This window comes from Mercenaria mercenaria, chromosome 6 (genome assembly GCF_021730395.1).
Source record: "Mercenaria mercenaria strain notata chromosome 6, MADL_Memer_1, whole genome shotgun sequence".
Taxonomy (NCBI): domain Eukaryota; kingdom Metazoa; phylum Mollusca; class Bivalvia; order Venerida; family Veneridae; genus Mercenaria; species Mercenaria mercenaria.
The window spans coordinates 86,758,965-86,784,953 of record NC_069366.1 but is presented as its reverse complement, the minus strand read 5'-3'; the positions used below and the strand labels follow the sequence as shown (position 1 = coordinate 86,784,953).

Genomic DNA, 25,989 nt, shown 5'->3' with positions numbered 1-25,989 from the left:
TGTTAAAATGTGAAAAATACAGTCTTTGGTTTTCAGGACCCAATTCTATGACATGGTATGTAAAAGAACAGGTGGGGCCGGAACATAGTAAGTATCAAATATGCTGCCCGGCTGTGGTAGATGATACAATGAACGAAACCTGTAAACAACCGTGGGGTTTCAAAAAGGTAAAGAAGGTGGCACTATTCACTAAAGATGAAAGAACAGACGTTGAAGGGAAGATATCGAACAACTACATACGTATAGCTTTGAAAAGCAAAGTATGCCCAAAGTGTGAGTCCTTCTGCGTGAGACAAAATAAAGCCAATCCTCGTGTAGTATGTACATACTGCACATCTAAGACGGGGACAAAGTTTGAATTTTGTTGGGCATGTCTCCGTCAGTGGAAAACATCCGGGACAAGCTCTTGCGGCAACGACAACTGCGAAGATGTAAGCATTAAATATCTTAGAACTTGTGGAGTGAAAACTATCGGTGATGTACCTAATTGCCCAATAACACGCGGGTGTCCACACTGTGGTACACTAATAGAGCACATCAAAGACTGTAAGCAGATGACATGCGACGGTTGTAAATGCATGTTTTGTTTCATCTGTTTGAAAGTTCCTATTAACGGCCAGTGGCAGTGTGGGTCATTTAATAATCCCTGTCAGGTAGCTCCTCGGCAAACAGTTTTGCCATAAAGTAGTACCGTATTGTCGAAATTTGACAAAACTAGGAGACTTATTTTGACAAAATAGAAATCTACTATGAAACATATTTGATAAACACATATTGATGCATTTCATTTTCACATTTTATATTTGCATCAATGATCATTATGTTTCTCCACTGATAGTCAGACATATATTGAGTTAGTACATATAGTTATCAGTTTTTTTTCCAATCATGTTTAATGAAAAAAATACGGCGTAGTCAAACATTTATTTTAGAATATCCAGAAATATCCGTACGCGTCATCTTTGTACATATATTAACGTGCAAAAACATTCTCATAATCAAAGATGATTGATTTCTGGAATCTAATGCACTTTTTAAAGATTGTCCCTATCATTTCTTTCATTTCATAAAACATGTCATGTGTGTTATGTATACTGATTATAATAAAAATGTTTTTACTGATAAAATATGAATGAAAATGCATACTACGGCATTTCCTCTTGAATAGTTTTATGAAGTTAGGTTTATTAACAAGTACCAGTATATAATGTAATGACAGTACATATTTTCTGTTGAAAATGCCTTTTAATATTCAGTAAAATGTGTTTCACTGACAAGTGTTCAAGAAATCAGTGAAGTTAATATTTAATCATAACTACTTCCAATTCTTTATAGAAACTAGAATTAGAAGTTAAAAGGGTTAATTTGTCCATAGTGTTAGGCATGTTCTTATTTCTTTTTTTGTTAACTTAGTATTTATTTAAACATTATGCACTATTGCGCAAGATGAAATAGAGAAATATCTTTAAGTTTTTTCCCTTCAATGTTTACTTCTGTTAATCTTTAATCCTCTAATGTTTGGGGGCTATAAGTTTGCGCCGCGTCCGTTTATCAGTTAATCCCATTCTTCTCCGTCCACCTAGCACAAAGCTCAAGTTAACGCTTAGATGGTAAAGGTTTTAAGTAACATATCTTGTCCGGACTATCATATTTTTATGAATAAATGGATGTTCAAATAGCTTGGCAAAAACATTTTGCGAGTCAAGACCCCTAAGTAAAAGATTAAGGACACACTTAAAGGTAAGACAAAATTTATGTAATTTTTCATGTCTGGATTTTAACTTTTTTGATGCATGGTTTTTCACAATGACTTTTCCGAAACATTTGCCATAAAAATATTTCTCAAAGGTCAAGCTCACACTCGAAGCTCAAAAATTTATGTCATTTTTCTTGCCTGGTCTATAGCCGCGTATACAATGCAAAGATGAATTTAGACACACGTTCACTTTATCAAGAAAGCTTATTGCGTGCAAAAACAGATCCCTAGTTTAAACGGTAATGTCATATGAGACAGCAAATGCTAATGCCATTTTCATTTCACCTGATATGTATTCACTGTTAGCTACCTGTATAGGTGGATGAGCCATCGTTTGTTGTCCTGTGTAAATATTTTTACTTATTTTTACTTAAACATCTCTTCTCGACCTACTTCAGAATTGCACTGACTTTGGTCTGTAGCATCCTGATATGGACTTTTCTCAAATAGAAAAAGTGGAAACTTCACAGGTCGCTCAACACGACAAAAACGAAAATGTTGCAGGCTCGGTTTGATTGAGCCTGTTCATGGACGGTAGTGGAAATGCATGCTAAAGTCCACGCCCTCTAGCCCTGGGTTGAGCAGAACTCAACATTTACACATGCTGAAAAGTACAAAAAGAAATTTAGAGACATCCGCTGATGTCAAGTTTTGTTGATTGTTAGATCCAAAAATAGATAAATGAACTTCGAGACGACTTCCTTTCTTGAATCATGCGAAAGAACTTCACCAAACTTGGTCTATAGTATCCTTGTATGGCCATCTCTCAAATGTGTTCGTTTTATTTTCGTTTGGCCATATAAATGACCAGCAAAGCAAAAATTAGAAAATTATTCAAACAACGTCTTCTTATGAACTACTTCATGGATTGTCGCCAAAGTTGGTATGTATGTCCGTGAATGGTCCACCCGGTAATTTTATTCAAATGATTCCATTCCGCCTGGCCCCTTTTAAAGACAACAAGAGCAAAAGTTAAAAACCTTTGAGCATTTTTTTAAGAACCGCCTTGATCTTCATCAAACTTGGTCTGCGGCCTTCTTGTATGAACCCCACTTTAATTCAAATGGTTATGCTATATCAATTTTGTAGCGGCCAGGGCCAAAGATAAAAAAAAACAGGCGTTAAACAACTTCTCTTGCAACACTTGATTGATCTTCACCAAACTTTATCTATAACATTCGTGCATGATCTTCGCACTGATTTATTCAGATGGTCTGGCTTGGTCCCTTTGAGAGAATGTAAGAGCTAAAAGTAAATAATTCTTTGAGCGACTTCTTCTCATGAACGTTTAGTTTGATCTTCACCAAGCCTAACCTGATGTATCATAGCATAATCATCTCATTATATTCAAATAGACCTGCTTTCTCCTTTTTCTGGCCGAAAAGGCTTGAAACAGAAAGAACTTCTTTTCATGAAAAACTTTATGGATCTTCGCAGAGCCTGTCAGCTCAACTTTGTTCAGGGTGAGCTATTAGTATAAGTAAATGGTAAGGCGTCCGTCGTCCATTGTCCATCCTACGCCGTCCACAAGGTTGGATGTTAGAGCTAAAATTACAAACACCTTTAAACAACTTCTTATGAGCCACTGAGTGGATCTTCATCAAACTTGTTCGCTAGCATTAAATGTTATAAGGTCCTCTCTCCAATTTATTAAAATGGGGCCGTTAGCCCCTTTCAGGGGCCACAAGAACTAAAAATATAAATACTTTTTGATGACTTCTTCTCATGAACCGATCTGTGGATCTTCATCAAACTTGGTTTATAGCATCATTATTAAGTCCTCTAAGTCCTTTACCATATGTTTTCAAGTCTGGGCGATTAGCTCTTTTTAGGGGCCACTGGATCTATAGATAGAAATTCCTTTAAAAGTTTTCTTATGAACTCCAGGAAGTAACTTCATCAAACTTGACCTAAAGCATCTTTTATAAGATCCTCTCCCAACTTCGTTCAGATGGAGCGTTTTGTCATTTTAAGGTGCCGCTAGAACTACAAGTAGAAATGTATCTAAATGACTTCTCCTCATGAACCATTCAATGGATCTTCTTCAGACTTGGGTGATAGCATTATTATGTGTTCACATTTGGGCGACTAGAGTAGAAAATAGAAATTGCTTAATACGACTTCTGCTCATGAATCGCTTGATCAAACTTGGTCTGTAGCATCACTATAACGTCCTCTCCAAATCTAAAGCTAAAAACTGGTTGGAATTTTATCAGACTTGATGTACAACACAACTATAAAGTCCTCTACCAAATATATTCAGATGTGGACGCTTGGCCCCGTTAAGGTCTACTTGGGCTAAAAATAGAAATGCCATTAAATGATGTATTCTTATGCAGCACTGGATGGATCTTCATCAAACTTGGTTTGTAGAATAATTAGAAGGCTCTGTACCAAATTTGTTCAATTGGGGCGTTTGGTCCCTTTAGAGGGATGCAAGAGCTAAAAATAGAAATATCTTAAATCGCCTTCTTTTCATGAACAGCTTGATTGATTTTCACCAAACTTAGTCTATGAATCAAAAGGTATTCTTCGAAAATTGTTCAAATGAGGCGAGTGATTACTTTTAGGTGCAACTACGGCTTAAAATAGAAAAGAAAATTTAAAAAGCTTTTTTTCATTATCTGCTTGATAGAACTTCATCAAACTTGGTCTATAAAGCATAAGGTCGTCTCCAAAATTTGTCCCCTTTAAGGGGCAATTAAAGCTGACAATAGACAAAAGTTAAACATCTTCTTCTCATTAACTGCTGGATGGGACTTCTTGCATGTAGCGTCATTATACTAAATCACACAAAAATGCTAAATGGTGGTGTTTGTCCTTTTTAAGAGCCGCTAGAGTTAAAAAACAACAGAGAACATCCATTAAATAAACAACTACGTATAATGAAGTCAGTTCTAATTGTTATGCACATAACATCAAAATATATGTAGAACAAATATTTTATTAAGTTTTATTTTAATGATCTGTTCTAAGTATTTAACCAAACTTGGTTAGAAACAATGTCAGATTGTCAAGGTCCCATTTGGGCCCCTTCTTGTAACATCTCTCAGTTTAATTCAAAATGATTTTCGTAGTCTCTTTTATGGAACACAACGGCTAAAATATAAAATTCTTAAAACAACTTCTTCGTCTTATAAAATTTATTAAAATGGTTTCTCATAGCTACTTAAAGGGATCAACAGAGCTGAAAATAGAAACCCCCTTTAAACAACTTATTCTGAAACATTCAATGCATCGTCATCAAACTTGATCTGTAAGTATTTTCGTAGGATCTTCCGTCAGATTTGTTCAAATGGTTCTACTTTAAAAGGCAGCCAAACCTGATTATAGAAACACAATTTAACAACATTTTCTTATAAATCAAACGCTTGATCTTTACCATACTCTGTCTGTAGCATCTTTGTATAGTCTTGTTTCAGCTTTTTAATTGTTCCCGTTGGCCTCATTTTGGAGCCCACAGAGCTAAAAATAGGTACACATTTAAACAGCTTCTTCTCATAAACGACTTACTGAATTTTCACCAACTTGGCTTTGTTTGTAAGACAATCTCCTTTTTATTTGACAAGGTTTGAGACTTATGTTTTCAGACAAGTTATCGGTATTCCCATGGGAACTAATTGTGTGCCACTTGTCGCAGATTTGTTATTATATTGCTACAAAAGAGAATTTTTGAGTTTAACAACAAAAATACACAGGCAGATAATGTCATCAATGCTTTTAACAGCACCTCTCTTGATCTGGACGATATATCAATCATAAATAGTTCGTATATTTCCTCTCACCGTGACTAATGTATACATTAGATAGCTTCAATTAAATATCGCCACCAACGGGATACCATTGTTTTATTTTTATATTTTTAAAAAAGCTGCTTCTCTCCATTAATGATGACACCATATCTATGAAACTCATATGACAAGAGAGATGACTTTAATTTTGATTTTGTCTATTTCCGTCATCCGTCATCCAGAAGGAAATATACCCCGTGGCGCATGATATGAGTTTCATGATTTAATAAGATTTGATAGAGACTGTCATAACTGAATGTCCATTACTGATTTTGAGGTCACTGGGTCAAAGGTTCCAGGCCGTAGTGACAATGTTACAATGTAGTTCAAAAATTGCTTTAGTATGCCCAAAGCAACAATCTGAAATTTAGCAGGCACATAACTTATTGACAGTGAATGATTACTTTTGCTAATATTATCGTGGTTTATAGTCAAGGTCAAAGTGATTGTTAGTACAAAAGAATTTTCCGCTAAATATCACTACTGATCTATGAGCACCAAACATAGCCGATATACTAACCCATTGACCATAAATAACGCATGACCTTTGTTGATTTCTAGGTACTCTGATCCAAACGCTCATAGTGAGCTTTTGTGACCACTCGATGTCAGTCGTGCGTCGTCAGTCATCCGTCGTGCGTCGTCCGTCATGCGTCCATCAAAAATTTCTAAAATATCTCCTCCTTCAACACCACTTTGCAGAATTACATCAAACTTCACAGGAATAATCCTTGAATAACCCTCTTTCATTTATCTTTTTTCCCAAAAAATAAATTTCAAAACGAACACTGGTTGCCATTGCAACCGGAAGGAAAAACTTAAAAAATCTTCTTGTCCAAAACCGCAAGGCGTAGAGCCTCGATATTTGGCATGTGACTTTATCTAATGGCCCTCTATGAGAATTTTTCAAATTATGCTCCTTGGGTGAAAAGAGGCTCCGCTCCAGGAGTGCCAAGTTTTACATAGACTTATATAGGAAAAAACTTTAAAACTCTTCTTGTCTGAAATCACAAGACCTAGGTCTTTGATATTTGGTTTGTAGCATTGCCTTATGGTTCTCTATCAAGAGTGTTCAAACTATTACCCTGGGATGATTAGAGGCCCCACCCGGGGGGTCCCAACTTTTACAAAGACTTATATAAGAAAAATCTTCTTGTCTGAAACTGCAAGGCATTGTTATTTGGTATGTTGCATTGCCTAGTGGTCCTCTACCAAGATTATTCAAATTATTCCCCTGGGGTGAAAAAAGGTGCCACCAAGGGGGTCGCAAGATTTACATAGACTTATATAGGAAAACCTTTAAAAATCTTTTTTCCTAAAACTGCAAGGCCTAGGCTTTTGATTTTTGGTGTGTTGCAGTGCCTAGTGGTCTTATACTAAAATTGTTCAAAGCATGCCCCTGGGGTGAAAAGAGGTCCTGCCTTGGGGGTCCAAATTTTAACATACACTTACGTAGAAAAAAACTTTAAAAACCGTCTTGTCTGAATATTCAAGACCTAGGCTTTTGATATTTGGTATGTAGCATGGTCTAGTGGTTCTCTAACAAGATGGTTCAAATTATGCCCCTTGGGCGAAAAGATGTTTGTTTGTTTTGGGTTTAACGCCGTTTTTTAACAGTATCTCAGTCAAAAAGAGGCACCGCCCCGGGGGTCACTTGTATATGAGTTATATAGGAAAAATACTGATCATTTTTCCTAGACTGTTTAATTATAATTACCTGATGAACTCAGCCTTGACCTACTGACATACTTTCTTGTGGGTTTTTTTCATATACAGCCATGAAATTTGGATGACATGTACAGTTTTTCACACAGATCTTAATACTGACTTTCAGCAACCATGAATGTGACCTACTGGCCTACTTCCTTAGCATCAGTTTGACATTTGAAACGTGTAGCTCATAATGCTAAGGTGAGCGATCCAGCGATCATGACCCTCTTGTTAGTTTATTTGGTCAACTGCCAAGGTCTCGGTGATTGTTAGAATTTAAACCGTTTCAGTAACTCAATAACTTGAAGATGTATCGACTTACAATCCCCATACATGTCAGGCTCATTACCCGAGCCCTTCTATGAAGTCAGTGGTTAGTAATTTAAGGTCAAAATGACTGTAGTACAAACCCGTTTATCATGAATATTTTTAGAAACACTTAACATACAATTCTCAAATATTGCAAGCAAATATGTAGTACAGTGTAAATGACCCTTTGATTTTGACGGTCAGTGAATTCAACGTCATTGTCACAGAGACTGTTAGTAAACAAATATTGTCCTGTAAATATTTTGAGTATGGCATGACTAAATACCTTTAATCTTAGTAGGCACAATGCCAGGGTATGGTAAATGTTTCTTATTTCAAACAGCAGGATTCTTTATGGCTATGAAACATATGATATACAGCAATTGTTGTCTTGTTCTCACTCATATTTGAAATACACTATTTTGGATACGACCTCTCGAATATATTCAAAATATCTACCATAAATAAATAACCAGTAGTAAACTTTGCATTGTCTGCTTATACTTTCTTTGCTCGTTATATTTTTTTTTTGGTTTTCTTTGAGTTTCAACAGAGAACACATTATGACACGTTTTGCACTAACCTACTTGGTTTAATTAATATATCCATTCCATAACAAGATTCTTTTGATTTTACAGCAATCACACAACTCTACCGGCACTTGTGCAAGCAGTTTATTTCAGGTAAAGTGTTAACTTGAATGTATAATATACGTAAAACTCAAGGGTAAAACCTGTGCAACAGCCATTATGATATTTTAATATTTGCTTAAATATTATAAGGGTCCTGCAAAAGGTTTTTTCATTGATTCGGATTTCTTAAGTTTTATCAAAATTGTTTTTATTACAAACCTTCAAAGTATTCCCTCTTTACCGAAACATATTTTTGTAACCTTTTTACCCTATCGCAAAAAGGAGATAAATAATATTATTTTGGTATCTGTTGGAGACTTTGTTAAATGGGCACTGCCCAGAGAACTTCTTTTCTTTCCAGAAAGAATTTTCTTTAAGGTCACAGGGATTCAGGTCAGGTAAATAAGGTGGATGGTTCACAAGTTCCACCTTTTCAGAAGCCAAAAAAGACTTAACAACCTCGCACTTGCAAGAGGAGGCGTTGTCGTGTATAAGATGGGCTCCTAACTATACTTTGCTTGGATGTTTCTTATCGGAAAACTCACTTGCAAGAGGAGGCGTTGTCGTGTATAAGATGGGCTCCTAACTATACTTTGCTTGGATGTTACTTATCGGAAAACTCTTTGACTTTCTTCAGTACAGAGTTCTTGTAAAATCGATCAGTGACTGTATGACCAGATGGACAAGGTACTTGAATGACTGGCCCACTATATTTGAAGAATATTGCGTACAACATCTTTTTCGAACTTACGGTTCTCTTGGCAATAAAGGTGCGTTTTTGTAGCTTTTCGCTTCCATTGCTTGTTATCAGCCCTTCTCTGTGGCTCAGACGTGTGCACCCAGGTATTGTCACCCTGTTAACAAGTTAGAAATAACCCGACTATCTCAGCCTTCTTATGTTTTCAAAAGCTCCCGGGCATATTTAAGACCTTTCTTTTACTCCTCAGTGAACAAATGAGGTACCCACCTAGTGCAAACTTTTCTCGGGTCCAAACGCTTTTTCAGAATTGTTTGCACATTGCCTTCTGGTATGCCAGTACAACTGGCTATATCTTTCGCCGACAATCGCGCATCCCGTTCGACCGTAGCTTTTACAGCAGCAATGTTTGCCAGGGCTTTCAGAACGGGCATCATCTTCAACAGATGATTTCTAAGCTTATACAGCTTTAACCCACCTAAAACTGTGCGCATTTAAATGGCCAAATATCTGTTTTGAATCTATATCAAGCCTAATGCGGCAATCAATATAGCTACGAATTTTAGTCCTTCCGTCCATTTTACAATGTGACAAGTAAATTGGTCAGTGTATATGACTGCATGTATTTCAATATTTGCACGAAATAGAAATAAACGGATATCATTAGCTAGCGTTTTGAAAAGTACCTGGGATAAAACTACGGAAGCCCATTAGTGACGGAACTTTTGCAGGACCCTCGTACAGAAACTGAAGTTGTTAAGGTAGTTCTGCACGTTTGGATCGAAAAATTTTCTACAATGTAGAATTTGATTAAACCCTGATTTTTCAAAACTTCAGAATATACTTAGAAAATTCAACAAATAAAAATGATAGGGTCGTGTGCTTGATTTTTTGCTAGACTGATTTGAAATATTTGGACCTCACGCATTTTTAATAATGGGAGTCTATGGGAAAATTACAACTTTCATATCATTTTCGTCAATTGAAATTTTTCTACAATGTAGATTTTAATGAAACTTCTCACAGTCGTAAATAAATATATGGTCTATAATATGGTAAAATAAAATGTATACGTCCATGTGCTTATTTTTGTGTTATCTGACCAAACTTAAAATGAACCGCACATTTCAAGACAATTTAAGACATTATTTTAAATTATTTAAACGTCACAGATGTTTTGATATCATATATTAACTTTAGAGAGATACTAACAATGCCATTGAAATACATTTACTCACGGGTTGCCATTAATTCATAAAATGATTTTCATTTCCGTACGCCGAATCCTGGCTTTATTCTACGTTTTCCGGAAAAATGACGTTACGCCATCACTTCCGGTTTATCAAACGTGCAGAACTACCTTAAAGTCTGTAATGGATGAAAATGTCTGTTTATATACAGTCTTGAAATTTCAAAATCTAGCATGTTTTGGTCATTATTTTTTCTTCAGTAGAGAATTTGATTAAACTCTTCTGTTCTGAAATCTTCCTGATGTACTAAAACAACTTCGACAAAAATAGATAGGTTTTGTTTTCTTACATTTTTGCTACATTGATCAGAAAAAGTTGAACCTCAAACAGGTTTTTACACTGGGATTCGATGGGAAAATCACAATTTTGATGACATTTTAGCGTACAGAAAATTTTCCACAATGTATATTTCAATAAAACTTCTGACAGTGATTTACGAATATATTGTCTATAACATAGTCAAGCTTAATAATTATGGTTCCATATGTACTTTTTTAGATATTCATTTTTGATTCAAGAGGTCCGCAAACTTCAAACTGATTTGATGAGATTATATGTGTCAATATTTGTATGCCCCCGAAGGGAGGCATATTAGTTTCAACTGTCCATCCGTTCGTTCGTTCGTTCGTTCGTTCGTTCGTTAGTCACAACGTTAACTTTTTGCATGAAGGCACTTTACTCGCGTACCGCTGCACCCAGGACCTTCAAACTTCACATGCTAATAGTACTTATTGAGTACACGACCCCTACTGACTTTGGGGTTACCAGGTCAAAGGTCAAGGTCACAGGGGCCAACGTTAACTTTTTGCATGAAGGCACTTTACTCGCGAACCGCTGCACCAAGGACCTTCAAACTTCACATGCTGATAGTACCTATTGAGTACACGACCCCTACTGACTTTGGGGTCACCAAGTCAAAGGTCAAGGTCACAGGGACCAACGTTACCTTTTTGCATGAAGGCACTTTACTCGCGAACCGCTGCACCCAGGACCTTCAAACTTCACATGCTGATATTACTTATTGAGTACACGACCCCTACTGACTTTGGGGTCACCAGGTCAAAGGTCAAGGTCACCAGGTCAAAGGTCAAGGTGCTGCGGGGGCATTTGTCACCATTAATGACAGCTCTTGTTAAATTATATCGTATCTATAGAGAGGTTTTTAAGTTGCCGTTTTAGTATATTAACATTCGGGCTGCCAATAATAAGTGAAACGATTTTCGATTCCTTATGCTGGGACCAAGCTTTATTCTACGATCTTTGGATAAATGACATTACACTATTTCTTCCGGTTTATCAAACGTGCAGAACAACCTAAAACCTTTGGGTAACGATTTATATCATTAGCTTGTAAGACAATAGCGAAAAGATCAGCGTTACCGAACGTTTAATACAGCTACAGTTGAATGTGTTATAAAGTCAAGTACTAATTTTAGAATTTCAGGGACATGATTGGAAGATGGCGAGACAATACAGGCCAGTTTTTTATGGAGTTGCTTGTATGCTACGGTCCAAACTTTATGTAATTCTCAAACAAGATTTTCGCTGACTACATATCAAATATTTAAAGTTTAATACACACAAGGCACATAAACGCTTTACTTTCTATCAACATTTTATTATTTTAGGATACTGTTTCCAAGTTTTCAAACTTCTCTATGTACAATGATATTCTTTCACATTAAGCAGAAAATATTGTACTGCCATTTTGGAACAATTAATTTCGTGGTTAAGAAATTTCGTTACGGCTACTTCGCTGGGATATGAATTGTTGGAATTTTAATTTTGAATATAAAATGAACGGGATTTAATTTCCTGGATTCATTCAACCACGAAAATTAGTTCCCAAAGAATATCAATAATTTCACAGTTGTGTTTTATGTATATAATTCTATTATTTCATTATTTTTATGTTTCTGTGAAATGAATGACTATATTTCATTGCATCATCTTTTCTCATCGCTTGCAAAAATGAGAAAAAAGTATAAAAAGTTTTAAAAAAAAAAGTAAAAAGACATAAAACATTAAAAAAAATATTGTATATATAATGAAAGCTTTATATCATGTTTGCTGATGTTTCTGTTGTTGTATATGCATTGATTTATTGTTCTTGAATGTAAGCTTCTTTGTATTATGGGTTTTGTACATATTGTGCAGGAGTGTCCGATTTAATGTCAGGCTGATTAACTCATACATTTAGATAGTGATAAATATGTAGACAAATCATGAAAGTCTTGGTGTTAGGTGATATATAGTATAAGTAGATATTTCTGTGTTTGATATGCTTGCTTGTTGAACAGATTTCCCTAATATGGTTACTATGTTGTATTGAACTTCAAAATACAATTTATAAAAATATCATAAACATATAGGAGAGACGTTTCAATATGAAATTTGATAATACATAACATTTGTTTATGTTTAGTTAAAGTTTAAGGCAGTTCTGCACGTTCAAATTTTTTTCTACAATTTAGCATTTGATTAAACTCTGATTTTTTAAAACTTCAGAATATACCCAGCAAATAAAAATAATAGGCACGTTTGCTTGATTTTTTAGCTCACCTGAGCAATGCTTATGGTGAGCTATTGTGATCACGCTGTGTCCGGCGTCCGTCGTGCGTGCGTGCGTGCGTCCGTCGTCAACAATTGTGTTTAAAAGACATCTCCTCCATTGAATGGATTTTGATGAAACTTGGCATGGTTGTTTCTTGGATGGTCCTCTACCAAAGTTGTTCAAAAGGTTCCGCTTGGTTGCACATAGGGGCCGCCAGAGCTAAATATAAAAAAAAATTCAAACAACATCTCCTCCTTAAACGATTGGCCGATTTTGAAATAATTTCACACAAATGGTCCTTATGTCACCCTCTATCAAGATTGTTCAACTTATTTTGATTCGTCGAAAAACATGCCGCCAGAGGGCTTGGTCACTTTTCCCTATATGTATATGGTAGAAACTTTAAGATTCTTCTTGTGTGAAACTGCTGGCCCAATTTTAGAATAATTTTACACAAATGGTCCTTGTGTGACCCTCTACCAAGATTGTTCAAATTATTCCGATTGGTCCAAAAACATGCCGCCAGAGGGCGTGGTCACTTTTCCCTATATGTATATAGTGAAAACTTAAAAAATCTTCTTGTGTGAAACTGCTGGCCCGATTGTAGAGTAATTTTACACAAATGGTCCTTGTGTGACCCTCTACCAAGTTTATTAAAATTATTTTGATTCGTCAAAAAACATGGCCACCAGAGGGCATGGTCATTTTTCCCTATATGTATATAGTGGTAATTTTAAAAATCTTCTTGTGTGAAACTGCTAGCCTGATTTTAAAATAATTTTACACAAATGGTTCTTGTGTGACCCTCTACTAAAATTGTTCAAATTATTCCGATTCGTCAAAAAACATGGCTGCCAGGGGCGTGGCCACTTTTCCCTTTATGTATATAGAAGAAACTTAGAAAATCTTCTTGTATAAAATTGTTAGCCTGATTTTAAAATAATTTCACACAAATTGTCTTTGTGTGATCTTCTACAAATACTGTTCAAATTTTTCTGATTCGTCAAAAAACATGGCCGCCAGATGGCGTGGTCACTTTTCATCAACAATTTCTTTAAATAACATCTCCTCCATAACTACTGAATGTATTTTGATGAAACTTTACACAAATGATCTCTTGGTAGCCCTCTTTCAAAGTTGTTAAATGGTTCCGGTTCATTGAACATACAGGTTTGTTTGGTTAAAAATAGGTTTTCGGCTATCAGACTTTAAGATCCTTTTCTCTACAGCTTTGATAATTGGCATATGATATAAGGGTTTGACTTTTGACTCTCTACCATAAATGTCCAAATTGCCCTAAGGTCAATAAAATGGCCATGCCCGTGTCTGACATGTACTTACTATAGGCTTATATATAAGAAACTTTGAAAATCTTTTTCTGTGAGTCAATAATAGCTAGAGCCTTGATGTTTGGCGTGTGATATCAGATTTGTAATGTCTACCGTAATTATTCAAATTATTGCCCGAGATTCAAAAATGTGGGTGACATGTATATAATATAGGCTAACATAGAAGAAATCTAACTCTGTACTTATATAAACACACTTGAAGCCTTGTACACAGGTGAGCGCTTTAGGGTTAATGACCCTCTTGTTTGCTAGACAGATTTGAAGAATTTGGTCTCATGCAATTTTTCATAATGAGAGTCTATGGGAATATCATAACTTTCATAACATTTTCGCGAATAGAAATGTTTCTACAATGTAGAATTTAATGAAACTTCTCACAATATGGCCAATAATGTAGTGAAATAAAATGTATAGGTCCGTTTGCTTATTTTTGAGATATTTGACCTTGATTAAAGTGATTCGCACTTTTCATGCTAATTTTAAAACACTTTGAATTACATGTATTTAACGTGTCAGATGTTTAAATATATTATTTCAACTTTAGAAAGACAGTAACAGTGCCGTTATAATAAATTTACTCACATGTTGCTATTAATTCATAAGATGACGCCGAATCCAGGCTTTATTCTACGTTTTTCGGATAAATGACATTACGTCATCACTTCCGACTTATCAAACGTGAAGAACTACCTTAAATGAACATGATATCCTCCCCCACGCCCCTGTAAGTGAAAGGGTATATTGGAATCACTTTGTACAATATGTCTGTCCTCTTCCGCATTTAATTCTGCTGTAAGCGGATCGAATGATAGACAGCAAAGAAAGATAATGAAAAGCTCTCTGCAGTATCTCCCAGTTTTGTATTTATTTTTTTCACACGATTTCCCACTGCTCAGCTTCTGAAATATATTTTAAAGAGAAAGAGCAAGGTTCAGTAAAACAACTCTGTTTTGAATATTATAAAATGTAGTTAGTTCTTTTCCATATCGTCAAACTGTACAACTTATTGACCTAAAATGTTTCTATATTTCATGGCTTTGTATCTTATATTCTACTTTCCCATCTGATAGTAAAGGCGTCAGGTACATGATTTGCATACTGAAACACGCATATTAAGAAGATTTTCAAATTCTTTGTTCTACTCATTATGATAGCTGCACAACATTTTGAACAACACAAATAATTGTAAAATGAACTTTTAAAGTTTTTGCCCATTTTCAATCAGATATCAGACATTTATCAATGTACCCTTAGCTGTTATTTGGGTCTCAAAATTTGCAAAAATGATTGTTTGGAAGCTTTCTGGCTGCCATTAATAAGTAGGACATTAAGTAGAGCCTTTTTTAAAAAAAATCTTAGATGACACTGTACATTTTTAATGTAAAAATAGAAAAATCAAAGATACGTGGGTAAAGATTGTACAAAGTGATTTTTACAAATTTGTCATCATCTTCATTACATTAAATATATCATGTTTTTGTATATAATGTCATCCTTTCATTATATATGTGTAACTGTGCAATGAATGATCGTGTCGAAAGAAACAGAGGTGTGTGCTTGCTTTGGTATTACAATTGCACTGCATCATTTGTTCTCATCACATTAAAAAGTCATGGAGAAAAGCATAAAAAAATATTTTAAAAAATGTTTTAAAACAAAATGTTTTAGAAAAGTCAACATTTATGAACATATTGCAAACAAATGTTACAAGAAACATGTAGGTTATATTTACTCATATTGGTGGTGGTGTTGTTGATTGTAAAAAGTGATTTTTACAAATTTGTCATCAACTTCATTACATTGAATATATCATGTTTTTGTATATAATGTCATTTTTTCATTATATTTGTGTAACTGTAGAATGAATGATCGTGTCGAGAAGAAACAGAGATGTGTGTTTGCTTCGGTATTACAATTTCATTGCATCATTTGTTCTCATCACATTAAAAAGTCATGGAGAAAAGCATAAAAAAATATTTAAAAAAAATGTTTTAAAACAAAATGTTTTAGAAAAACAAAGAAAAATATCAAACAGGGAATGCCACGCACCAAAAGCGCAGCCTCCTCAAAACGAACCCCCCAGAAAAAGTCAACATTTATGAACATATTGCAAACAAATGTTACAAGAAACATGTAGGTTATATTTACTCATATTGGTGGTGGTGTTGTTGATTGTACAAAGTGATTTTTACAAATTTGTCATCATCTTCATTACATTAAATATATCATGTTTTTGTAAATAATGTCATCCTTTCATTATATTTGTGCAACTGTGGAATGAATGATCGTGTCGAGAAGAAACAGAGGTGTGTGCTTGCTTTGGTATTAAAATTTCATTGCATCATTTTTTCTCATCACATTAAAAAAGTCATGGAGAAAAACATAAAAAAATACTTGAAAACAAAATGTTTTAGAAAAGTTGACATTTATAAATATATTGCAAACAAATGTTACAAGAAACATATAGGTTATATTTACTTATATTGGTGCTGGTGTTGTTGATTGTACAAAATGATTTTTACAAATTTGTCATCATCTTCATTACATTGAATATATCATGATTTTGTATATAATGTCATCCTTTCATTATATTTGTGTAACTGTGGAATGAATGATCGTGTCGAGAAGAAACAGAGGTGTGTGCTTGCTTTGGTATTACAATTTCATTGCATCATTTTTTCTCATCACATTAAAAAGTCATGGAGAAAAACATAAAATTTAAAAAAAAACAATGTTTTAGAAAAGTCAACATTTATGAACATATTGCAAACAAATGTTACAAGAAACATGCTAGTTATATTTACTCATATTGTTGGTGGTGTTGTTGCTTTAGTTCACGCAGTTAGTTACTTAATTAGATACTTTTGAAAGTAATATATGAGCCGCACCATGAGAAAACCAACATAGTGCATTTGCGACCAGCATGGATCCAGGCCAGCCTGCGCATCCGCACAGTCTTGTCAGGATCTATGCCTTTCGATTTCAAAGCCTATTGCAATTAGAGAAACCGTTAGCGACCAGCATGGATCCTGATGCAAATGCACTATGTTGGTTTTCTCATGGTGCGGCTCATATATATTATATTAAGGGTAAATATACCAAAAAACTATGTATTTATAATGCAAGAGAGGCTAATGTTATGTTAAGTCAATGCAATCTTCAGTAAAAAATATGTTGACAATATCATCGATGTAAGGTAATAAGCAAAAAGAGTTTAAGCGTAAAGAATGGTTTGAATAATTCTTTGTTTTATATGTTTACTTAATTATTTACTTATTGCACGTAAAGTGTGTTTTGTATTATAAGAATATTTCACTGGTTGCGGGTAAAGATGGAAATATCAGGCACTCGGGTAACTGTTTAGGCGGTAACGAGGCTCCTTTTGCGGGTCAATATCGCTTTTTGCGGACCCGAGCGTGTACCCCTTTCGTCCAATCAAATTAGCGCATTCAAGAAGGGTATATAATATTTTACTTAAAGTTTAAATGAACATGATATTTTCCCCCATCAGGGAAAAGGTAAATTGGAATCACTTTGTACAGTCTTTCTGTCCATTCAACCATCTGTCCTCCGCATTTCAATCCGCTGTACCCGGGCAATGATGGCAAAGAGGGATATACCGTTTTCTATTTATTTATTTTTTTCACAAGATTGCACACAACTAAACTTCTGAAGAAATGTTCAACGTATGTACATGAAATATTTCTATATTTCATAGTTGTGTATCTTATATTCTACTTTCCCATCTGATAGCAAAGGCGTCAGGTATAAAATTTGGTACTGAAGCCATGTATATTAAAAAGATTTTCAAATTCTTGGTTCTGCCAGGGATGCTAGCTGCACAACATTTTGAACAACACAAATTTATAATTCTGATGTGAGATTTTTTGTATTGTACTTACAAAACTATCATGAACATAAATTGGAGAGGCGTTTTTAACCATCTTCAGGTAGATATCAGACTTTTTTCAATGTAACCCTCAGCTGTTATTTGGGTCTCAAAATTTGGAAAAATTGATTGTTTTGAAGGTTTCGAGAGAGATGTTTTGAAAATTTCTTAGATTACACCGTTCATTTATATAAAATAATCAATTATGCATTGGTTCAGATTGTACAAAGCAATTTTCCTAAGAAAAATATGTGTCGATCATGGATTTCAAATCTGGGTGTTTTCAAAATTTACAAAGTTTTCTATTAAGTAAGATTTTATAGTTAGTCTATATAAATAGCATGGTGGCAGTACATATCTTCTGTTGACTGTCGCAGTTTAATGTAAATTATTATTTATGATAGTTATATTGTGTTCCACTGTCCATCTTTCAAGGGGTCTATGCAATACATTTGTTTGCAACCGTAAATTCAATAGAGAATGGATATATATTTCTAAACTAAATTGAAAGCAGCTGTATTATGTCTCATAAAGGATAACATATCTTGTTTTCTCAACAGATTATTTATTATTAAAAATATATTCCTATTCGATACATAAATTTTGACAGAAAACTGATGTTTAGGATAATAAGTTTGCATCTCATCCGTCGTTCATTTCGTTCTATTTTGTCAGGTCTCAAAGTCAATGTCAGATATAAAGGTCGAAAGTTTTATTCCTTTTCTTTTTGTCCGGAATATAACTTTTCTATGCATAAATGGATATTGAAATAACTTGACACACATATTCACCGTTCTCTTACAATAACGATCAATGTCACATTTAGAGGTCAAATATTTTAGGTATTTTTCTTGTCCGGACTATAACAGTTTTATTCATACATGGATGTTAAAATAATTTGTAACTAACAAGACAATGTCAAAGGCAAAACTATTTCCTGAAAGTCTAAGATCAAAGGCTTTATGCATTTTGGTTGTTTGGTCAACAGCCTTTTTATGTATGCAAATTTGCTAAAACTAGATTAATGAGTCCGACTCTAGCGTAAAGAAAAAAGTAAGACTTAAGAGGTCAAAGATTGTTCGTAGTTTTGTTTTCCACTCTACAACTTTTTATGCATAAATGAATATAAAAATTTAGATAATTTTGTGCTAAGAAACAATGAAACGTTTGTTTTTAACAACAAACTTCATAGAAATTCCACATCTTTATAAAGGTGGTAATTTCTTCTTACTGACGCAGTAAGGGACTTTGTATTGTCTGGTAATACGTCCTTCTATTGATTTATTAAGGTCTTCTGAGACGAGACAGAAATAAAAAATAGGTTACCCACATTCATCTTCCTTTGCTTTTACAGTCCCAGCACACTTCTGGTACATGTGCATGCCATATATGTCAGGTAAACTGTATACTTGAAAATGTCATATAGGGAAATACCAGTTGAATTATATATATCAAAATCTGCGCGAAAGACATAATATCTTAATATCAGCTAAAATGTTACAAAAAGTGAACTAAATGCCCGTTTGTATTGAAGATCTTTTAGAAATTTGGAATACAACCAAGAAAATGGTTTGCAGACTTTTCGACAATTTTGATTTTTTTTTAATTTTAGTTTTGAATACGCCTGATAATTGTGACAAAGGAAATATCAACCAAAAACTGCACTTTTTCTAAAGTTTGTTATTATGCAAGAGAGGCGGATATAGTTAATGCATTCTTCAGTAACAAATTTGTTGAAAATATCACCGATGTAAGGTAATAAGCAACAGGAGTATAAGTGTAAAGAATGGTCTGGATAGTTCTTTATGTACTTATAAAACAGACTGGCCCGGTTTATATGTATTGTATTGCCATCGAAATATTTCTATAAAATGCTTCTTCCCCTTCCGTTTGGATCCGTCCATGTTTACAAACACGTTTGTTTATTTTATGGACTGTATATTCTACTTCAAAAATAGCATTTCTGAAAATAGCATTCACACAACTTGAGAAAAGCGATTGTTTATGTTTGCTTGATTAAATGTATTTCACTTGTTTAAATGTACAACCAGATTTGTTTGAAAGGAAAGGGATGTTGGAATCACATTGTCACTTTACCGTTTCTATATTAAAGAGAATAAATAATTGATACACGGCAAAGACCAGGTTATGATGTAACTATTGTTTGAAAAATAATACAATTGTCCCCATTTTTATGCCCCCGAAGGGAGGCATATAGTTTTTTGAACCGTCTGTCAGTCTGTCGGTCTGTCAGTCGGTCCGCAATTTTCGTGTCCGGTCCATATCTTTGTCATCCATGAATGGATTTTCAAATAACTTGACATGAATGTGTACCACAGTAAGACAACGTGTCGCGCGCAAGACCCAGGTCCGTAGCTCAAAGGTCAAGGTCACACTTAGACGTTAAAGGTCATTTTTCATGATAGTGCCTTCGTGTCCTGTCCATATCTTTGTCATCGATGGATGGATTTTCAAATAACTTGGCATGAATGTGTACCACAGTAAGACGACGTGTCGCGCGCAAGATCCAGGTCCGTAGCTCAAAGGTCAAGGTCACACTTTTAGACATTAAAGGTCATTTTTCATGATAGTGCATTCGTGTCCGGTCCATATCTTTGTCATCCATGGATGAATTTTCAAATAACTTGGCATGAATGTGTACCACAGTAGGACGATGTGTCGCGCGCAAGACCCAGGTCCGTAACTCAAAGGTCAAGGTCACACTTAGACGTTAAAGGTCATATTTCATGATAGTGCATTGATGGGCGTGTCCGGTCCATATCTTTGTCATTCATGCATGGATTTTAAAATTACTGGGCATGAATGTGTACCACAGTAAGACGACGTGTCGCGCGCAAGACCCAGGTCTGTAGGTCAAAGGTCCTAAACTCTAACATCGGCCATAACTATTCATTCAAAGTGCCATCGGGGGCATGTGTCATCCTATGGAGACAGCTCCTGTTTATTTTTATTTTTTGCAAATTGCAAACAATATCTGCTTGGAGTATAAAATGAAAACGCCCAAATTTCAAAAAGTTTTTCTCCATCTTGAAGATTATAAAATTAAAATTTACTTGCTTTTGATGTTTATTTTCTTACTGATTTCGTCACAATTTCAAACCTAAATAATTAATATTGTATAGTTACTGCCAATTAGTATTATTGTGAATTCCAGTTATATTTAACAAGATATATCAAATATCTGATACATTTATGAGATTATTCAACAATATCTGTAAGAAGATCCTTTGGAAGTAGATCTATAGACAGCAACCATTCAAAATAATAGCTGTTCATGAGAGGTAATGTAATGTGCAACATCCTTGCCGCCCCTAGCATTGGCTTAAACGAAACTATCATTCAGAAACATTGAATGGACCCAGTAATCCCAAACGACCAGAAAATATAACACCACCGAGTCCAAGTACGGGGGGACATTTTACGATCGCCACATAGCAACCGCCGTTGTGATAGTTAAGAAATATATAAGAAAAATAGTTTAGAAGCATAGAATTTAACCACGCAAAATAATAACAGAGGTTATGAAAAGTGCATCACCCCTCATGCCCGTCAAATCGTAGATGGTAGTGGAAAAGATTTGCCTAGATTTCTGTTTGAATTCCTGACTGTTAGTGGTGTTGCTCAGCATTCTGAATTCTCAACTTTTAATTTCTCTAAGTATCTCTAGTAGAGTTTAACTATAACATGGTATTTTCCATTTTCAACATAAGCAATTTTGGACATCAGAATTCGGTTCGACACCAGTTGTTGTCAAGTCTTAAGAAACGTTTCAGAATATCTTGGGGTATATACTTTCATGTAAATTTATGTGTTGATCATGAATTTCAATTTAACCTTTTCATCTTCAAAATATTACCATCCACGGGTAACTGAACCATAGATTATTTTTGCTTTTTGCAGAACTAGGAAGAAATTCACGGAAAATATCGTGTCATTGTATAACTCTGATGTATTTTCAAACAACTATTATAGAGATATCAACATCAACTATCACAATACTATTTGTTTGTACATATCTTGCTATTGTTAAATCCAAAATGTGTAACAGAAAATAATTCTATTTTTTCGATGACTAGATGTGCAATTAATTGCAATTGTATATTTTCCGTATCAATAGACTATATCAACATTTTACTGATAAAATCAGACATATTTGTGATTGATTCAGTTTTTTGATTTTCAAGTTTAAACTCTTTTCTCTTCAACATAATTTATGGATAAATTAAAACTATGGCTTGTTGTAGTAGATAAATTTGGTTGAATGAAGTAAATTACTTTATTTTAATTTGATAGATTAACTTAGTAAATTACCTAATGCAATTATCGATAGTTCCTGTAAAATCTCGAAAACAGTCTCAGTTTGATACAAGGATATTCTTTTGAAGTGTTTATGATCAGATGAATTTAAATCTTACGAAAATATCTGATTTTACACTAAATGTCAAGAGAGAATTTAGTCAAGGTAGCTCGAGAACTTCTTGTACATTAACTGAAATATGTTAAAAGTCAAATACACTCATAGAAAATTTTAAATATGAATGACGATGAAAATATTTTTAAGGAGGTAGGTTACCTTAATATTTGTATGTGCGCATGCCAAACCGGAAGCTAACTTGACGATTTACGACGACGTTTACGACAAACTAAATGTGTTAGTATATCCATTCTTCTGAAAATAAATCATGTACCTGTCTCCGAATTGATGCTTAATGGTTAATTAATGCAGAAATAATTAATAAATTGCCGCAGAAACGCTTCAAAACATTGTTGCCTTAAAATGACGTCATGACGTTACGTGTCAGTTACCGCGTAATATTAATAGCTTTTATTTTGAAAGTACGTAATTCTGTAAATGTTCTTTATTTGAACTATTTTCAAACTGCCATTATTTGCTGAAATATTTTTTATGAGTCTTTCGCTCTAACAAGTAATCAATATTTTGCTTCTTTTTTGTAGTTATATTGAAATGTTATGCAGAATGTAAGAACATGGATGATGGTAAGCGGTGTTATTGGGAATATAGGTGGGTGAAAGGTTACCCATTACGGCCATTTTCAAATAAAAATTGGGCAGTTTGATTTGTAATACCTATTTTTCAGTTTCCGTTGATAATTTGTTACTTATATACTAAATCTAAGCTCTAAAATTGCTAAAATTTTAGTAGACAATTGTGGTTTCTTAAATTAAATTGATGTTACCATGGAAACGAATCCCGTGACCTATATATCTAAATGTAAAATTCAAAAGTGTTGACACTTGTCTATCTAAGGAACACAGTTTCAGCTTTTTATTTGCATATTACCAGTATCCATGAGAATCTTTGCAGCATGCAGAACGATTTTTCCATAAAAAATGTCAGATAAGGGGTACTGCTTTCAGTATTTTAAGCTGCGAAAATCGTTTAGATAAATACAAATAACACGGAAATATTACTTACCTTAGAAATAAAATGTTTTAAAGCTACACTAACAAGAAATATACTTTTATTTAATATTTTTTATAAGAAATTACAATAAAAATCAAGATATAAGCTATTTTAAACATCTCTGTTGCCATGGTTACTTTAAACATTTAGAAAAATAAGGTACCATGTAAAGGGCTTGGTATTTTGCTAATAATATTTCCCAAATATTACCTGTTGGTCATTAACAGAATGGCGCTGAAGCCGTCGAAAAACCCGTTTTCATACATAGCTGTTTAAAAATGAGAGAAAATGCGTTACCATGGAAACACGAGCCCCGCGACATATACATTTTAAGCTTATATTAGAAAGCTAACGCGCATACTAGTAAAATTATCAATTACGCAGACTTCTACGAATGACAATGAAACCAAAATACACTGAAAAGTGTTAAATATCCGTATTTTCCTTCTTCTTTCAGTATAAGATACATTTGGAGGGTCATGTACTTCAAACCTTAATAAAGATTTTACTTGAAGGGACAGAAATAAACGAAATTGAGATTGTAGCAGTTAAAACATTAAATTACACGAAATACAAAAAATTGCTGCGGTTCGACTAATTTGAATTTACCCTGGTAACAAGGTAACTTACCTCCTTAAAGAAATGTTAAAAACTAAATTTTTCCTATTATAATGAAATAATAAGTCATAGGTGTTGAGATGATATAATAAATGATATTCAGAAGATCAAAACTTTACCAACAAATAAATGTTATTTCGTTATTAATTGATAAAGATTAAAAGATCAATTCATATCTGTTTTTGTTTCTTTTATTAATTTTATTTTAATTCACACTGTTCACGACTATTTCATATGGCGACTTTCAAGCTTTCAATAGTGGGCGAAGACTAATTGTGTCCAAATACTTATACCTTGGTAAAACCACTGACCTTCTACAAACCAGTAGGATAACTATCTTATACGACAAAATTCCCGAGCGTTGTTTTGAGCCCATAGAAATGAGAAGTGAGCCGTTAGAATTCAGCGGTCACGAAGGCCCGCCTTTTTTTGTCCCCTGAAATACTTGCCTTAGAGCATGTTTTGGCTCAACTAGTTTTTTACTCCATTTTTCTTAGCCGATATGTAATGTACACAATTAGTGTGTTTATTTGAGGATCGGAATGCAAGAACAAAAAAAATACAAGACTATATAAATGTTTATTTTGATATTTTTCACGAAATCGACCTAGATGAAGTGTATTATAATTTTCAAATGGAATTAGATAAATTTGATAAAGGCAGTGTTAGACTTAAACGACAATTCATGTAACAATTATGGCTACAGGTTTATAGAATTTTTTGCAGTATAACAATCTGTACTTACTTAATGGTAGAACAAATGGGGACATAGAGGGCAAAACTACGTGTAAAGGTGTCAGTACAGTTGACTATTTTCTATGCACGTCTAGTTTATTTACACATGTTTGTGAGTTAAAGGTAGCTGATTTTTGTCATTTGTTGTCAGATGTGCACAGTCCTTTAAAAATAGTGCTTTCACTAAACTTTAAAGTAGAAGAACAAAGTAATACAGAATTATATGTAAATAAGGTAAAAAATTGGGACCCTCTTAAGTCAAATTTATATTGTGATAACATTGATGACTCTATTGTACAAAATATATACACAAATCTTTGTAGCATTGAAGACTGTAATAGTGTTACTGAAAAGCAGATCGATGATGTTGTAGAAAATCTCTCGAATTTATTTATAGGTAGTGCTAGTAAAACATTTGGTCAGTGTAAACATAAGCTACAGGTAAATGACATACAATATGATAAAGATAAAAAATGGTTTAATAAGGAATGTAAACTGGCACGAAAGAACTTTCATCAGGCCAAATACTTGTACAAATTGCGTAAAAATGATGAAAACAAAAGAAACCTGCAACGTAAAAGTAGATCATACAAGTCATTGTTAAAAAATGCATTTACTAGTTATAAGAGGACAAATGCCGAAGACCTGAAAAAAAATGAAATTTTCAAAACCAAAACAGTATTGGAAGATATTGAATGGAAGAAAAACAAATAGATCAGGTGCGAAATTAAATGACTTGTATGAATACTTCAAGCAGTGTAATCATGCAAATGTTGATGAAAATAATGTTGATATAGGTATCACTGATGATAACATTATTCAGGATCTAAATCAATCCATTTCTATGGAGAAAATAGAGAAAACAGTAAAAACCTTAAAGTATAACAAAATCAAGCGGTGTTGACAATATCTGTAATGAATACATTAAGGCCACTGTTTCGTAACTTAAACATGTACTGGTAAAACTTTTCAATATCATTTTTAAAACTGGAGTTGTGCCGAATTCTTGGACTGTAGGGAAAATTGTTCCAATTTATAAAAACAAAGGACAAATCACAGATCCTGCAAATTACAGACCAATATCCCTACTAAGCTGTTTAGGAAAACTTTTCACAGCGATATTAAATTCAACTGGAAAAATTTACATCTGATAATGATATCATAAACAAGTTTCAAGCTGGATTTAGAAAGGCTTACTCTACAGTTGATAACATGTTTGTTCTTAGTACTTTAGTTGAATTGTTAAAACACAG

The 25,989-nt window shown here is 33.9% G+C and overlaps 1 protein-coding gene across 5 annotated transcripts in view; it reads left to right on the top strand.

Annotated features, from left to right (window-relative positions):
- LOC123548301 (E3 ubiquitin-protein ligase ariadne-1-like) overlaps positions 1–25,989 on the top strand; it is a 366,173-nt gene that overhangs the window by 37,242 nt on the left and 302,942 nt on the right. For 2 of the 5 annotated variants that reach the window (XM_045335450.2, XM_045335452.2), the window contains exon 5: positions 37–8,197. In XM_045335450.2, coding sequence (XP_045191385.2) covers positions 37–683 — 647 coding nt within the window. In that variant the 3' untranslated portion in view covers positions 684–8,197. The other 3 variants (XR_008371494.1, XM_045335453.2, XM_045335454.2) reach the window with 3 other exon arrangements.